Here is a 16,826-nt window from a genome sequence, read left to right as displayed (position 1 = left end):
ATTATTTGACTGTTTCATAAACAATCAAATATTTTGTTGAAATCCTTTAAAACAGAATGTCAAACGGAGGAGTCCACGAAAACGGCAAAAGGAAATGAAAACCACTTCACAAGGTTCATTTCAGACGGTTCCACTAATCAGTTTCTGTGACCCCTGAAAATCAGTTTCACTGAAGAACAAAAGACCAAATGTTCAGAGCCAGGAAGCTTTTTGATTCACAATGAGACAGAGAAAGAAATTAAAAATATCAATAGTAAAATGACTCATGAGAAGAATCAGACATCCTACAAACAATTAAAAACTAAAACTAGAATTTAAATCCGTATAAAAGTTTTTTAAGAGTTTTTTTTTTTTTTTCCATCTAAAAATGCAAATGCGAGAATTTGCTCCTTTTTCTAATTTTTTGTTAAACAGAACATTTTTGGGTTTTGGACATTTAATGTTACCATGTGCTCTAGGGTTAAACTGTGACAGGTCATTTTATAGACCAAAGGATTCATCAGGAAAATAACCGGCAGACTAATGGATAATACAAGGGAATTGTTAGTTGCGGCTTTATTCTGCTGCTTGTTCAAAGCTGCTGTTGAAATGAGGACCTAAAACTTGAGGCATATCATCGTGCCCCAGAAACAAAAGCAGACAAATTCTACAGAGGATGATTCTAGTCGGAGAAGCTTTGGAATGAGCCGATCTAAGATATTCCCAGAGCACTTTATTTAAATGTTTTCCAGCTGTGAGCAGCAGCTCCGTTTCCCCGGCTCACGACGTCCGTCGTCAGCACGTTGTCCAAAATGGACAGTGTTTAGTCTGAGTAGTGACTGTCCGGCACTTTTCCCGTGTGAGGTCAGTCTCAAGGCCTGTTTAGAACTTGTTTAACCTGGATTGGGGACATGCTGTAAAACTCCCAACACACTCTCAAAAAGCTTGACAGGGTATGGCCAAAAGTATGCGGACACCCCTGCCCACAGTTTGCGTACTTTTGGTCTGTCTGTTTTTCCTGGTTTGGCCGAGGCCTCGTTGTTCCGATGAAGCCCAGCAACGTCATCAGAGTATTTCAGGTGTGCGGTGACGGGCGAGGGGCCGACAGTCATTTGTGTAGAGAGGTGGGATGTGAGGACGCCGCCCCGAGGGGCTGATGGTGATGTTGCTGGGCCTGTTTTGACTGCCTGTGGTCTGTTGCTCAGGGAGCTGAGCTTCTCCACAGTCTGTCCACGTAGCCTTCGGGCTACAGTCATTTACAGAATAGTCCCTGACCCGGGACTATGAGGACAACGTACCACTGTCCTGAACTGCCTTCTGGTGAAATTTGGACGTGTCGGTTAATGTGATGCTCATAAAGTTTTACTTGGTTTGTACTGACTAACATGGAGGACAGCGGAGGCCGTTAGAGCAGCAGGTTAATGGACATGGTGTCTGATCACATGTTACACTGTCAGACGTGGAGGGAAAGTCCGGGTGTCCGCATACTTTTGGCCACGTAGTGTATCTTGAATCCCAGTGGGTTCAAACTCATCTGACGCGTGTTGTTTTAAAACATTATCGTGAAATGGGAGGAAGGTTCAGTTGACACAAACCATTTCAGGGACACCTGAAGAGGGCTGTGGGAAATGGTTGAAAGCTCCAGGAATTAAAGGTAAGTGCGTGTACAATAAAATCAGACTTTAATTTTGAATATTTCATCGAGAAATGAAAACTCACATTTTTGGTAGTTTTGTTAATGACATACAGTATTTAAGCTTTCTAAACCATGTCAGAGTGTCTGTGTTACAGTGACCGTTTGACGGCGTGAGCGGCCTCAACGACGGTGTGGCGTCTGTCGGTGTCCGGAGGGCCCGTCGTGGCGGGGGCCTGGCGCACGGTGAGCAGAGCGTGGCGTCCGTCGAGGTCGCGGTCGCTGACCCTCATGGCGTCCAGGTGCTGACGCAGCAGGAGCTTCAGCTGCCGGTTCTCTCGGCTCAGATCCTCCCTCTGTCTCTTCAGAGCCTCTCGACGGAGCAGAGCGGTGTTGATGCGCCGCGTCACCTGCTGCAACTCTGGAAACTCCGGTATCTCCTACGGACCGAGACACAGAGGTCAGTGTGGAAAACTACCCAAGCTTGTTTGAGGAGAAGCAACGGTTACGCCTTAAAGCTTTGCCCCGGTTCGTCCCCTTTAAGGATAATTCCCGCTTATTTGGTGTTGAGCATAAAAGTTCAACACCAAATAAATGGTGAGTGAAGCGGCTTTTCCGTACATTTCAACACACATGCCACTCCAGTCTGTTCCAAGACGGCGTTTCGTGTTCAAACGTGTTTGGGAGGATGAGAACTGCAACTTCCAGTAACAGCGGAGACGGACAACACGTCACGTCGGCGAGGGCACGGTCTCGTTACCAAGTTTGAGAAGCAGGAGGTAGAAACCAAGTTAACCGGGGCCGATGGGTCGCGGATGTGTCTAAACGTGGGTCTGCCGAGGTCGAACCCGAGCGTTCACGGTCTGTCCCTGAGCGTCTGTTCCTGCTGCAGCTGCCCGGAAAACGTCAACTTCAGTCGATTTTGGCTTCAGGTTTCTCCAACTTGGAACAAGTCTCCCTTGAAATTACGACATCCTGTTGTTCGCACGGCGTACCTCGCCCTAGTGATGTTACGATCCGATTCTTTTCATCGGCTCTTTGGTACGAACGAAGGGAACCGAGTCGAATTCGGTGAGAGCCGCTCTTTTTCCCGTTGTGCCCAAATTTCACTGCCTGCCCAAGCCGCTCGGTTCTTGTCACCGGGACGACCGTGACCTCGGCGCTTTGCCCTCGCTGGGGCAACTGTTGCTAACCTTTCGTCATCGCCCCGCTCTACACTAAATGGAGGTCGTCGTAGCGACATTAAAGTGACCGATGGCTGATTAGTAGACAGTTCCTGTCCTTTCGTCAGAGCCTAGCGTCCAATTACCACGTCCCCTTTACGTGGAGATTGAGAGCCAGCCGGTCACGAGAGGTTGACGTGTTTGGAAAACAGAAATGAGCAGAACTCGAACAGGCAGCAGCATTTCGGTCAGTCAGGGTCGGACATTCGCGTTTATTGGAAAAAAGAACGATCTCGGAGAGAAACAGAGCCACAAGATCCGCTAGTGAACTCCCTCTCCCCCCACAACTTTCCAACATCTGATTAGGGCGGTCTCGGTCAGCGGGAAGAACCGAGACCCGGGACCACGGCCTACCGTTGCCAGTTCCTCCTCCTCAGTCGCAGATCTTTGATCATCTGCAGCTGACGACAACGATGGGAAGATGGTTTCCTGCTCGCTCTCCAGCTTTCGGCACATTTCAGCGACGCGTAAAAGCCTCTCTCCCTGAAAGAAACACCGTGAATCAGACAGAGACCGTGTTTCGGCCGAAGGGGCGTCAGCGGGCAGACGAGGTGTGGGAGAGTTCACCTTGGCGACGACCGCCCGCAGTCTCTTGGCAGCGCTGTCGCTCTGCACGGTGAGGTCGATGAGCTGTTTCCTCGCCGCTGCGTGACCCTGAGTCAGCTGACTGCGAAGCTTTTGAGTCTTTTCATTCACCTGGGCGCTGACGGCCGTCAGATTTCGGTCATTCGATTCACCTTGCATCTTAGTGGAGTTCAGCTTCGCCCTCAGCTGAACGACACGGTCCTGAGGGGGGGAAGAGAACCAAGGCCAGTTTTGGAGCTTTGCTTAATGTTGTGCACACTGACAGACTGCCAGATGTCCTGAGCTGCAACTTGTGTTAAACATGAGTTCAGTGTCGCAGCAGACATAATAATCGATCATCCAGACGATCAGAAGAGTCTAAAAAACCTTCAGAACAGTGTTGTTAGAAAACCGTCAGGATTTTTCTAATTATTTTTCTCAAATGTAGTGATAATACACGAGAGGCACGAACCGGGGCTAGCTGGCATTTTCTTAATTCCTAGGATTTGCATTCGTAGGTTTTTAGAGGTGCTGCGACGCCGTGACGTGAAGTGTGCTGTTCGAAGGTGTGCGAATATGGCAAAAATTCACCCACTCCAGTGGGGAAAAGCCACCTCTCACCTGTCGCTGCGGTCATACCGTTGCTCACGCGCCAACCAGGAGCTGGCTTTTTCTGACTACTTGCGTGACTTTGTACAAAGCGGTTCTTTGTTTTCGTTGGCATCTGTAACCTCGGAAGGGACAATCTACAACACGTTATTTCAGGAGGCTGATGTGCTGCATCACTCATTCAAATGTTTAAGCTTTTATTGAAGTTTAAACAAAATGATTTGAAAACATCTTGTCAAAAGCAAAATCAACAAGAATTTGGCCTGAATCATAAGTTGTAACTTGTTTTTCTAGAGGCCCAACGTCGTTCGTCTGTTCTTCCTCTGGTCCTCGATTCAGAAATATTCAGGAGGACAATCAGTTGTATGAGCTGTGTGACTTGGGTGAAGTGGAAAGTGAGTCCCGTTTTCTAAATTAAGATGATTCATCAGAGGTCATTTTCCATTAAATGCCCTGAAAACAGAACTAAATATTCTGGTGTTCAAATTAGCAACATTGGAAGTGCAAGATGGATTCATTATCTAGTATTTATCCTGATTTCTCTGATGTTTGGATCAGTGAGTTATGAACGTTGTTGTTGTGGACAATGATGGTCAAAAGATTTGATTGTGAGAGATGATGAAGTTGCTTCTATATTTCTGGACTGTGGTTTGGAAGTGTATTCGCAACACTCTGGTCCTGGCTCGTCTGAATTTACGGGGATTTCCTCGTGTGTGTGTGTGTGTGTGTGTGTGTTGGGCATAGTTATATTCATGACACATTCATGATCATTTCATTCATTCACTCACAATGATTTTTCTTGACGAACATTTCTATTCACGAGGGACTGAATCTTTGCTTTAAATAAATCAGATTATCAGACTGATTCCCTGCTGGACTGACATGTCTATAATAGATATGACGGATTTATATTCCATCTCTGCACTGACCTGCAGCTCTTTAACATTCTTCATGACTTTGTCTGTCGTTTGGATGTAACCCTGGTTTCTGGCGACCAGGCCGTCCAGTTCTTTTCTTTCTTTGCTGCAGAGCTGCAGACCTTTCTGGTTCTGAAGAGTCCTCTCCTCCTCCTCCAGGACCAGAGTAGCCCTCTGTCCGCAGGGAGAGGAAGAGACAGGGGACAAGACTGAAACGATCAATGGGGACACCTATAATACGTCTGACACGGAGAGGCTAGAGAGAACCGGTTCTGTGAGGTACCCTTTCTTCATGGGCGCTCTCGTACAGCGCAACGCTTTGACTGTACAGTCTGCGGATTTCGTTCATCACTTCTTTGTGCCGCTGCTCCACAGTGAACGTTGCGTCTTCCAGATCAGCTCGCTGCTGCTGACAGTGTGTCCTCATCTGCTTCCTGAGAAACACACAGCATTCACACCAGAGGGATTACGGATCAGAAGGCAGCAATGGATAATCCCTAATGATTCTGGCGACACCTTCGCTTTTCCATCCCCTGGACTTGCCGACCTCGGTCAAACGTATCATTATTTGTAATAATTTTGCTTTGTAGTCCATCGGTTTGAGTTGCTTTTGTAGTCGTGTTATGTTTCTTTACGTCTCTTTTTGATCGTTTTGCATCTCTGTCGCCATTCTGCATCTCTGTACTCGTTTTACGTCTCTTTGTAGTTATGTTTCTTTGTAGTCACTTTGTGTCTCTGTAGTTGTGTGTTTCTTTGCATTTCTTTGTAGTAATTTTTACGTTTTGTACCTGTTTTGTGTCTCTTTATAGTCGTTCTGCGTCTCTTTTTGGTCGTTTTTGCATCTCTGTCGCCATTCATCTCTGTACTCGTTAGCGTCTCTTTGTAGTTATGTTTCTTTGTAGTCACTTCTCTGTGTCTCTATGATTGTGTGTTTCTTTGCATTTTCTTTGTAAGTAATTTTTCACGTTTGTACCTGTTTTGGCAATATTTATAGTCGTTCTGCGTTTCTTTTAGATCGTTTTGCATCTCTGTCGCCATTCTGCATCTCTGTACTCGTTTCGTCTCTTTGTAGTTATGTTTCTTTGTAGTCACTTTGTGTCTCTATAGTTGTGTGTTTCTTTGCATTTCTTTGTAGTAATTTTTACGCTTTTGTAGCTGTTTTGTGTCTCTTTATAGTCGTTCTCGTCTCTTTTTGATCGTTTTGCATCTCTGTCGCCATTCTGCATCTCTGTACTCGTTTCGTCTCTTTGTAGTTATGTTTCTTTGTAGTCACTTTGTGTCTCTATAGTTGTGTGTTTCTTTGCATTTCTTTGTAGTAATTTTTACGCTTTTGTAGCTGTTTTGTGTCTCTTTATAGTCGTTCTGCGTCTCTTTTTGATCGTTTTGCATCTCTGTCGCCATTCTGCATCTCTGTACTCGTTTTACGTCTCTTTGTAGTTATGTTTCTTTGTAGTCACTTTGTGTCTCTGTAGTTGTGTGTTTCTTTGCATTTCTTTGTAGTAATTTTTACGTTTTGTACCTGTTTTGTGTCTTTATAGTCGTTCTGCGTCTCTTTTTGATCGTTTTGCATCTTTGTCGCCATTCGGCATCTCTGTACTCGTTTTACGTCTCTTTGTAGTTATGTTTCTTTGTAGTCACTTTGTGTCTCTATAGTTGTGTGTTTCTTTGCATTTCTTTGTAGTAATTTTTACGTTTTGTAGCTGTTTTGTGTCTCTTTATAGTCGTTCTGCGTCTCTTTTTGATCGTTTTGCATCTCTGTCGCCATTCTGCATCTCTGTACTCGTTTTACGTCTCTTTGTAGTTATGTTTCTTTGTAGTCACTTTGTGTCTCTGTAGTTGTGTGTTTCTTTGCATTTCTTTGTAGTAATTTTTACGTTTTGTACCTGTTTTGTGTCTTTATAGTCGTTCTGCGTCTCTTTTTGATCGTTTTGCATCTCTGTCGCCATTCTGCATCTCTGTACTCGTTTTAAATTTCTATTCAGAACCAGAAATTGGTTAAACATGATACAAGTGCTACTGTCTGAGCTGCAGAATGAATACAAAGAAAAAAGCTGATAAAACCAACTTAACATTCTCAAAGTTTTTTAGAGTTTATTGACTAATATTTTGATGATTAACAATCATTCATTCGTCTGTATTTCAAAATAAATCCAAATTTCAAAATTTTCATTCGCATAACAAAGATTTAATATTCCATCTTTAACTCACTCACTCACTCAGATATTTACATAGGAGTTCATTTTTGGGAGCAAAAGTTCTTTAAAGGCTTCAAATGTACGTTTTGGCCTCAGGAAATGTAAAGTACACGACAACATATTCTCCCTCTTCCAACAACTTGAAACATCACAACGCGTGTGATTAGATTGTTGCGTCCCCGGTTAGGGACTCGGACGTTAGATCAAAGTTACCTTCAGGAACAGTGTGAGTATCTCCTCTTTCTTCTTGGCCATCTCCTCCTCGGCCTGAGCTCTCTGCTGCAGGCACAGAAGTCTCTCCTCCTCCGTCTTGCCGCCACCTTTACCTCCTCCACCCTTCTTGGCTTTCTTCGGCATGATCCCTCCTCGTCCTCGTCACGCTGCTGCCGCCGGCTGCGACACACACGACGCTGTGTTTAAAATCAGAACGTAGCTGTTAAATTTCAGGGGTGTAGAATTAAAGTTGAGTCTTTTTACCAGGGTTTTTTTTTAAATGGGCTCAGGGGGCGGATGTAAGTGCACGGAGAGGCCTCACTTTACTTGTTCTCCTACATTAGTGACACTAGTTTCCTTCAGGATAAAAAAACTGATTGCAGTAAGTGACCATGTGCTGTAATACAGTGGCCCCAGAAGGTATTCAGAAACTTACGATATATTACGTATAGTGTTGATTTAAATGGATTAAATCTACTCTCTTGACAATTACTTTCACAAACAGTAACCAAATAATGATCTCGCATTAACAGAGGTTTTCAGACTCTTTGCTGCGGCGCTCTAAATTCAGCTCAGGTGCTTCCTGTTTGCTTTGAGTATCCTGGTGATGTCTCTAGAACGTGACTGGAGTCCACCTGTGGGAAATTCAACTGTTCGGACATGATTCTCTCACACACACACACACACACACACACACACACACACACACACACATCTGTGTGTGTAAGCTCCCACAGTTCACAGTGCTCATCAGACCCAAAACCTGAACTCACTTTAAGAGTGCAAACATTATGACCATTAGAGGTGTTGCTTTTTTTGTTCTCCTTACACATAAACATGTTTTTGTATCTTCGTCATGAATTAATCACTAAAAAGGTCAATTTAATCCATTTGAAGTTAAATCTATAACAGTGTAAAAAGTGAAGGTGACTGAAAACGTCCTGAAGCCACTTTCAATGTGGACATGTCTTTACTGCATTTGGTTTCTACCTCTGTCTCTGAAGGTCCGTATAAAGATGACACGAACCAGAGCTGAAACGATTAGGTGATTAACTGATTAGTTCACTGATGGAAAATTAACCTGCAACAATCCGAAAACGCCAAAACCTGTTGCTGCGTTGTTGAGGCTCCTTGTCACAATTTATTGGTCATTAAGTTGTGATCAGTTCCACCAGAGAGACGTTTCTCCACTAAACTTCTCAGACGTTTGCATTTAAACAAGAGTTCTCAGACCCAAGGAGGCAAAACTCTGAAAAGTCTAAAAAATGTATGTCTCAGAACTTAGTTTTGTCTCTGCTCTGAACCCATTCATCATTGCGGGAGCCCCCATGTTTCTCTGGTGTCCCCCTGGAGGGACCTGACCCTCGGCTGGGCTCAGGTTGGGAATCAGGGGCCGATGTTCTCTTACTTTTAACACTTTATGTACATTTAGCTTAGCGGAATCAGAAGCATTACGTTGTTTACTTGGTGGAAAGTACCAATACAACACTCTACAAATACTCAAGTGAAAGGGCTGTGTTCAGGAGCCTATGTTTAAAAAAAAAAAAAGTATTATCAGCTTCAACAGTACCACAGTAAAAGTACTTCCTGTAGTTAAAGTATCACAGTAAAAGTACTTCCTGTAGTTCCAGTATCACAGTTAAAGTACTTCCTCTAGTTCCAGTACCACAGTAAAAGTTTTTCAGATAAAAGTAGTAAAGTAAAAAGTACAATATTACTCAAAATTACTAATGCTCAGTACTCGAGTATATGTACTTAGTTACTTTCCACCGCTGATTTACCTGATAGTTCTCCCGCCCTTGTGCTTGTGTAGGATTTTAGATGCTACGCTTGTACTTGTATTGAAGTGTTTTTACGCGGTTTTCCTGGATCTTTTACTCAAGTGAAGGGTCCGAGTACTCGAGTACCACCGTCGTGAGGGGAACGCGGTTCCCGGTCGTTAGGCTCCGTCCTCCCGTTAATTTAGCCCGCACTGAGCTACACGAGCCCCTTCCGCACCGAAACGTTACCGGTCGCTGGTCGTGAGGTGGACGCGCCGTACACCGGACGTTAGACGAGCGGTTTTCTCCGTCCGACCTGTGCGAACCGCGAGGAGAAACCTACCTCCGGAACCGTCCGAGCTGCGCGGCGCCGCGGCAACGGGCAGGTGTGTTTGCGTTCGGTCTCCATGGCAACAGGCACACGGAAGACCCGGTCCGGGACTCACGACACCGGCTGCGTTAACGTTCCTCTGCATCAGCGGAAAGACACGAAGAAGAAGGAACGAACGAACGAAGTCATCCGACCGCGAATGTTCCAGCAGATTCGTCAGGAAAAAAAAAAAGCCTGAACTCGGTGGCGGATGAAGAACCCACATCATTTACTGAAGTAAAAGCAGTGACACCAGACTGTAAAAACGCCATGTTAGTCAGTAACAGTCCTCATGTCTGAAGCACCGTGCGGCTTTAGCACCATCACGGAATAACCGTCGGCCCCGGGACATTGTTTCCTGATCAAGATTTAACATCCTCGTAAATAAACAGTAAAAATGTTTTTCCCCAGCATCTCACAACAGTGTTCTTGTCTGTTCCTCCCTACCCGATGTCACACTCTAAAATGTAGTATTTTAGTCCACAGTTATGCATTTTTACTACAAGCACAGTCTATTTCGTCTTTTTGGGGTTTTTCCGGCGGGAACACACTACAGACTCCTGTCCTCCGACTGCGGCCGCTTCTTGTTCGGTTCCCGTCATCTGCAGTTTGGACACAAGATGGCGACGGGAGCTTGATTAACGCGGAGACGTCAGTGGACAAGCCGCAAAAATGACTGTTCTTTATTGGGAAACACGAGAGAAACGGTAATAAATACAGAAAAGGGACAGAGTCGTCATTTCCCATCCGAAACCCTCCAGAGGTTTCACTTCCACTGAGGCCAGAAATGGGATTTGTGTGTGTGTGTGTGTGTGTGTGTGTCTCTTGTGACCGGCCGACAGCCAGACTCTCACTGCAAAACATCACAGATCTGAAGAACCGTAGAGGCAATTCAGCCCCTTTAACTACATATTCTATATTCTCTCCATTGCTGTTCATCATCATCCAGCTTATCCATCAGGAAATCCATTCAGACCGCAGGAAAATCCCCGGGCAGAGACTCGATGGATAATTTAGCTCTTTCCCAAAATGAGAACCGTGATCGACTGAAGTCTCTGAAAGCTGGTTTGTGTCGTGGGGGGGGAAAGAACCCTAATTAACCGCATTGATTAATAAACCGCGCAGTCAAATGAGCACAACGTGAAATTTTAAGCGACGTCGAAGGGTAAGACGCCATTTTTCCGACGCACGGTCTCTGGCCCACATCTAAAACGACCTGCACCAGGTCCAAGTGGCTCACTAGGATCAGATCTGGCGGCTGTTGCTCCTCCGTAACCGAGCCGAGTGGAAACAACAACGTGAAACTTCAGTTCCTACGGCTGCACTAACTTGACACGACTGTTAGTTTGTCAGATTGTGAACTCGTCTAATCTAAATCTGTAATTCACTGATTTAGATATCAGCTTTTCACAGCGGCATTTAACCGACTACTATAATTTTATACAGTATTATTTTTTTTGACCTCTTTATTCTGGTTTTACTATTTATTGTATTTTTTTTTTAACAAAAGCACTTTTTAACTATGTCAAGAAAAGTGCTGAACAAACCATTTGATGCAGTTTGTTTTGATTTTGGACGGAGATATGTAGATATACTTAAGATTATGCCAATTAAACAGCATTGTGTTTTCATCTGCAACCCTTAAAAATATGTTAACAAAACTGTTTAAGACTGTTTTATCAATTTGTGGACACAAGTAATTAATTTGAAGAGAAAAATTGAAGCAATTCTGATTTATTATTATTTTTTTCCTCCATGAGACATACAGAGCTCTGTAGAAATCCAAAATATTTTACAATCTTTTCTCTTGATTCATTCTGGTGTGGAAAATAAAAGATATTTAACAGTGTGAAGGACAGATTTGGTACATTTTATTCAGGTCTAAACAAGAAAAAAAAAAGCTGATTCCCATCTGTGCATTGATCACATAGAAACAAAGGCATTTTGTCCTGGTGAAACCGGTTTCCTCCGAATCTGCTCGTGAAATAAACACACCGTGAAGATTTAGGAGCGTATTTTAACATCAGAGTCTGGTTTCCTGCCGGCTCCATGCTGTGGCCCCGTCCTCGTAAAAAAAGACTCTAGGTTACAGTTAAAGAAAAAAAATACAGAAATCTACAGGTTTGGCAAATGTACATCAGGATAATTACAACATTAACAAGGATGGAACTTAAATCTTGGCCCAGAGGTGGAAATATACTTCTGTTAACAAGTCATTTCATCCTGTGTTTTAATGATAAAAATATGAAAAAATGAAATACAAAGTGGTGATTTAAGAACTGTCGATGTATTTTTATTTGGCTGAACTTTCTTGCCATGATAATAACAGATTCTTCTGTTATAACATCATCTAAACTCAAGTTTTACTGACTCCATTTTTTTTTCTCAAATGTACCTCACAGTCACGAACACCCGTCGTCACATGACCGATGTGCATTACATCACGCAGTAACACCTGAGCGAGGTCCATTTGCTGAAAAAGGCCGGAAAGTGAACCTCGAGTTTTATCACACACAAATGTTCCCAAGGTCAAGAATAGACAGTTTGAGGTTGAGGATTTTTTTTTTTTTTTTTTTTTTTTTTTTTTTAAAGCTCGGTCTTTTTACAAAAAAAAACCAAAAATTAGAAAAATAAAGGATCAGTTAAACATTTTAAGAAAACCATCTTGTTCTATGTCTTCTCCGGAATCAGATAAGAAGGACAGATAAACATGGATCAAGACCCAAACCAGAGGATTCGCCAATGTATAAAATTCATGTGGATCATAAGAATACATTACAAATTCTTGGATTAAAGAAATCAATTACAATTTTTTTTTATTTGTCTTTTTTTTAATAAATGACATTTTCCAAAGGGAAAAAAGTAACTGGAGACTTTTTCCTCATAATAATGACTTTAAATCATGTACAGATCCTGTGATTATACTGTAATTTACAAGCTAACGATCTCATTACTGTAAATATGATCTTGAAATAGATTTATTGTTACGTATGTGAGGTCCATATTCCTAATGACAATACACAGATCTCATAATCATGACATAAAGATGTCACAATAACTAGAACGCTCCATCAGAATCACGAGACATGGATCTCGTGATTACAGAGTTTTCTTCTTGAAAAAATGAAATATAGATTTCATAACAACAGGAAGCGGATCTCTAATTATGGGCTGGTTTGTTCATAATTAAAGTTTAAGGAAGTGCCTTATGGTTATGAGTAAACTATCTCACGGTTCATTTATTTCGTAATTGGGACACATGACATCCCTATTTGGGATTTTTTTTTTTTTTTTCCTCTCTAATCTGCAGTTAATCGACGGATTCAGCAGGGTTTCGTTTCGTAGCTAAGATCTGTTTAAAGGGAACATTTGAGTTGGCCTGTTTTAAAATGGATGAGTTTGATTTAGTTTACGTGATATTACTGATTTTCTTACAGCCTGGATTGCTACCGTTGCACTCCGGGGCAATGAGGGTCTTCTATAAAGGCGTTAATAATCTTGACGCTCTTGAATTTGGACTGTAGAGTGAAAAGTGAATGATTTTGGTTTCTACTGATGATGATGATGATGATGATGATTTTCCAACGTCTCCATTAAATAGAAGAAAAAAATCTGATTTATAAGATGTCTTTTATGTACATGTGTTTTCATACGTTCGTATCAGTATTAATGGGTATATGTGTACGGCATATATACAGTGTGTGTGTGGGTGTGTGTGTGTGTGTGTGGGCTCTTGTACTTCTATCTTTGCGAGGACATTTTGGATAATGGGGACGTTTGTTTGGTTCCCACTTCTCCAACGCGTTAAGATTTGATTTCAGGTTTAGGTGCTCGGCAGTGTATGTCAGTGAAGGACCTCACAAGTATACAGGTACAAACATGCGCTCCTATGTTTGTGAGGACCCGTTGTTCTATAGGCAAAGCAAGGACATTTTGAGAGTTACGGTTTTTTGGGTTTACGGGCTCATGAGCTAGGCAATACATGTTAGTAGGGACCTCAAAAGTGTGCTTATATCTTTGTGAGGACAAAGGAAGACTGAGGACGTTTGGTTGAGGTTAGAGTCAAGGTTGTCATCACAAACACAGAAGTACAAACGTGTGTGAGCGCGTTCTTAGTTGTTCTCAGTGAAGTCTCGGCAGATGCCTCGGACCAGCAGAGGGATGAAGTCAGCCAGGCCGGTGAACTCTTTGGCGAAGAAGGTGTGGCTGTCCTTCGGCTCTGACGCCATTGCTCTGAGGTCGTCAATGGGGGCCCAGGCCACGCCCACGGAGTAGATGGTGATGCCTGGTGATTGGTGGACAGGATAAACAGGTGACGTGAACCAAATGTGGCTTAAAAAAGAATTGAACGCAACCTGCTGTTGTTTTAGCACACACACCTTGTTTCTGTGCAGCCAGCGCCGGGCCTCTCACGTCGTCATACGATTGACCATCTGTCACCACGATGAGAAAGTTGCGGCCCGGTCCTGTCCGCCTGCTGGGGAAAAATGACAAATTGAGGGTAACGTATAATTCCGGTGCTTTCCTCCGCCAGACACAGAGGACATCCTGCGGAGAGATAGCTGGCCCCAACTGCAACCTCAGCAATTCGATCGCGTATTTTTCCCTGCACAAACCTTGGAAAAAATCAAAAATTGACTCTATATCTGTTATCCAGGACCGGACCTGCGCTTCACAGCATCTTTAGCATCTCTCCAGAATGATGCCAACATTTAAATCCAATATGTCCCGTGAATGCACTGCTCTTTGGAAATATTGGGTTCAGGCATTTTATCCTTCTGTTATCAAATTAACGTGATTTGGAAAGAGTCAGGATACATTAATGTAACACGAAATTCTGTTTTTGCTTGATTTTTCTTGTAAATTACTGAATAATTTTACATAATCAATCAATCTGAGAAGAAAAAAAAATCACTGTTTGGGTAAGTGGACATAAAATCGTAGAGATACGAAACCCGTGAAGTGCAAAAAGTTTACACTGCTGTATTTTAAGGGGACAAAAGCCAAAAAGGTTAGCGACTGCTGCCTTAAAGCATCAGTCTGGCTAGTCTACGTTTTTCTCTCATTGTCAACAAACCCCATGTACAGATCCAAACCAACAATGTGTTAATCCGTCTTTAAATCTTTAAAAAAAGCCCCACAAATATAGAGTTTCGTTTTAAAGCTACACCGCGGTCCATGAAGCCAGAGGGTGCACCACTTTGGGTGGATCCAGAAGCCAGGGTCTTTGTCATGGATCTAGATGTAAATCTTTTAAAACGGCTCACAAATATACAATGTCAATTTAAAACTAGACTAACACGCAGGGTATACTGAGCTCCAAGCACCTGACACAACTTGAAACCAAAGACTCATCAACTGAGAGCCTCCCGAATTTCTTCATTTTTGCGGACGACATTTTGTGTTGTGTTGTGCATTTACATGTTAGTTGTTATTTCAAGTGTTAATAATCCCTCGAAAAACCCAAAAGCAACAACGTGATTTGTTGGTTCGTCTCAAAACACTTTCCGACTTCGCTCTTCTGTCTGTGGCCCTCGGCTCCAAGTCCGTTGGTTCCTACTGAAGATGTAAATCTTTAAAAGCAAACTCATGAATTTCCTAAAACAGCTGCTCACTGTAGTTTTTCTCAGACACACAGGAGGAAGTACAGCAGACAAATTCAGAGTATCCCCAGATGTGCCTTTTGACTCTAAGCTTTTTTTGGTAGAGTAGTAGAATACAAAACTCTTCCAGCGGATGACCTCTCCGGTGCCGTGTTACCTGAACAGGTTCTGGGTGGTGTAGCTGATGGCTCCTCCGGTGGCCGTCCCTCCACTCATGTAGGAGATCCTCTTTAGGGCATTGATGGCCACGTCTTTGTTGGAGTGATCCAACAGGCCAAACTCCAGTCTCTGCTCGTAGGTGAACTGCACCGCACCTGCACCAACAACACACGGTCAGTGAGCCGATCAGCTCGTCGATGAATCAGTCAATTGACTTTCCATCTCGTGAAGCTGACCAATGTGAGCTCCCACATCTGAGATGTCGAAGCTCCTGGCAATTCCCGCCAGGAAGTCCAGGACCAGTTGGAAGTTGCCCTCACCGACGCTGGACGAACCGTCAATGAGGAAACCGATGTTGACCGAGTTGTAGCAGGTTTTACCTCAAAACACACACACACACACACACATTTGCTTCAGTTACTGTGACGAACAATTAACCTTCCGGTTTATCTGAAAGATTTTGTCAGTTTTCACTGGACAGCAACAATATGATCAGACAGTAGTCATTCAAAGTAATGTCATCTTATGTCTGTCTCATGTACAGCAGACCGACAGACGGGCCACAAACGAAAGGGACAACTGAGATAAAGTGTCTCAGTCAGGCGTCGGGCCGCCACGAGCCGCCAGAACCGGCGACAGGTCTCTGGAACACGTGGGTCCAGAACCTCCCACGGGTGTTCAACTGGGTTGAGATCTGGTGACTGTGACGGCCACAGCACGTGATTCCCATCATCCTCGGGCTCATCCAACCGTTCAGTGACCCCCCTGTTCCTCTGCTCATTTTTCAGCTTTGTCCTTTAATTTGTCCCCCGTCTGTATGTGATTCTAGATGTCCTGATTTCACTAATAAAATATTAACGGTATTCCTGACTACGCTGATGTTGTAACATTTTCATAACTTATTCAACTGCTCTATTAGATTTTCGGATGTTTTTTACCAAACGAAAACGTATTACTTTAAAAAGAATATTATGTCCCAGAGCCTCTTGATGGTTTAAACGCTGGTGTCTCACAGTTTTTAAACCCTCTTCGAAGGAATAAATTCTGGCGGCTAAAACTGTACATTTATGTATTTTATTAATTTTCTTTGGCTAAAAATTGGCTCATCTAAGTTCTCTGAAGTTTGGAAAAAAAAAAAAAATATCGGTATTTGCCTTTTATGTAAAATGCACGTTCATCCCAACCATTCCCAGAGAGAAATACTGAAGACCTGACCTCTGTGTCTTCTTTGCTAGCTACAGCCCTGGTGAGAGACAGACAGGTGACGGGTCGGGCGTGTTACGCTTGTCTTACTGCAGAGCAGGCCGTCCAGCGAGCAGAGTCTCTGCGCGAGAGGTTTGACGTGTTTGGTGGTGCTGAACCAGCTGGGGATCGAGAAACTGAAGAAACCGTTGTCTTTACACACCGCCTGCACGAGGACAGAGGACGAAATCCCGTTCTCACTACAACATGTTTCATTCATAAAAAACTATGCACCATTAAAGCAGAACAAAACCTTCAGCTGTGGTTCGTCTCTACATCTTCAGGTAAACGTAAATAAAAGGGTGAACCTTCTTCACGAAGTCCTTGTCTCGCACCATGGAGAGCTCCTCGGGTGCCGG

At 43.5% G+C, this 16,826-nt stretch overlaps 2 protein-coding genes across 3 annotated transcripts in view; both read right to left on the bottom strand.

Moving 5' to 3' along the window:
- Positions 1–1,213: 1,213 nt before the first annotated feature.
- ccdc65 (coiled-coil domain containing 65) lies at positions 1,214–9,482 on the bottom strand. The gene is made up of 8 exons (XM_040137444.1): positions 9,115–9,482; positions 7,334–7,530; positions 6,943–6,950; positions 5,209–5,359; positions 4,938–5,099; positions 3,403–3,621; positions 3,190–3,318; positions 1,214–2,052 (listed from the first exon to the last, which is right to left on the bottom strand). The coding sequence occupies exons 2-8, from the start codon at positions 7,475–7,477 to the stop codon at positions 1,765–1,767; spliced, it is 1,101 nt and encodes a 366-aa protein (XP_039993378.1). The 5' UTR covers positions 7,478–7,530; positions 9,115–9,482; the 3' UTR covers positions 1,214–1,764.
- A 3,546-nt stretch (positions 9,483–13,028) lies between these two features.
- coch (coagulation factor C homolog, cochlin (Limulus polyphemus)) overlaps positions 13,029–16,826 on the bottom strand; it is an 18,973-nt gene continuing 15,175 nt past the window's right edge. The window contains exons 10-15 of one of the 2 annotated variants that reach the window (XM_040137665.1): positions 16,776–16,826; positions 16,519–16,633; positions 15,462–15,605; positions 15,224–15,380; positions 13,843–13,940; positions 13,029–13,748 (exon numbers count right to left, since the gene is read on the bottom strand). The exon at positions 16,776–16,826 is cut by the window's right edge and continues 176 nt beyond it. In XM_040137665.1, the coding sequence (XP_039993599.1) occupies positions 13,576–13,748; positions 13,843–13,940; positions 15,224–15,380; positions 15,462–15,605; positions 16,519–16,633; positions 16,776–16,826 (738 nt within the window). In that variant the 3' untranslated portion in view covers positions 13,029–13,575. The remainder of the gene's footprint in view (positions 13,749–13,842; positions 13,941–15,223; positions 15,381–15,461; positions 15,606–16,518; positions 16,634–16,775) is intronic. The other variant, XM_040137666.1, reaches the window with a different exon arrangement.

This window comes from Xiphias gladius, chromosome 10 (genome assembly GCF_016859285.1).
Source record: "Xiphias gladius isolate SHS-SW01 ecotype Sanya breed wild chromosome 10, ASM1685928v1, whole genome shotgun sequence".
Taxonomy (NCBI): domain Eukaryota; kingdom Metazoa; phylum Chordata; class Actinopteri; order Istiophoriformes; family Xiphiidae; genus Xiphias; species Xiphias gladius.
The sequence above is the reverse complement of the archived record's forward strand: the minus strand, read 5'-3'. Positions and strand labels throughout refer to the sequence as shown.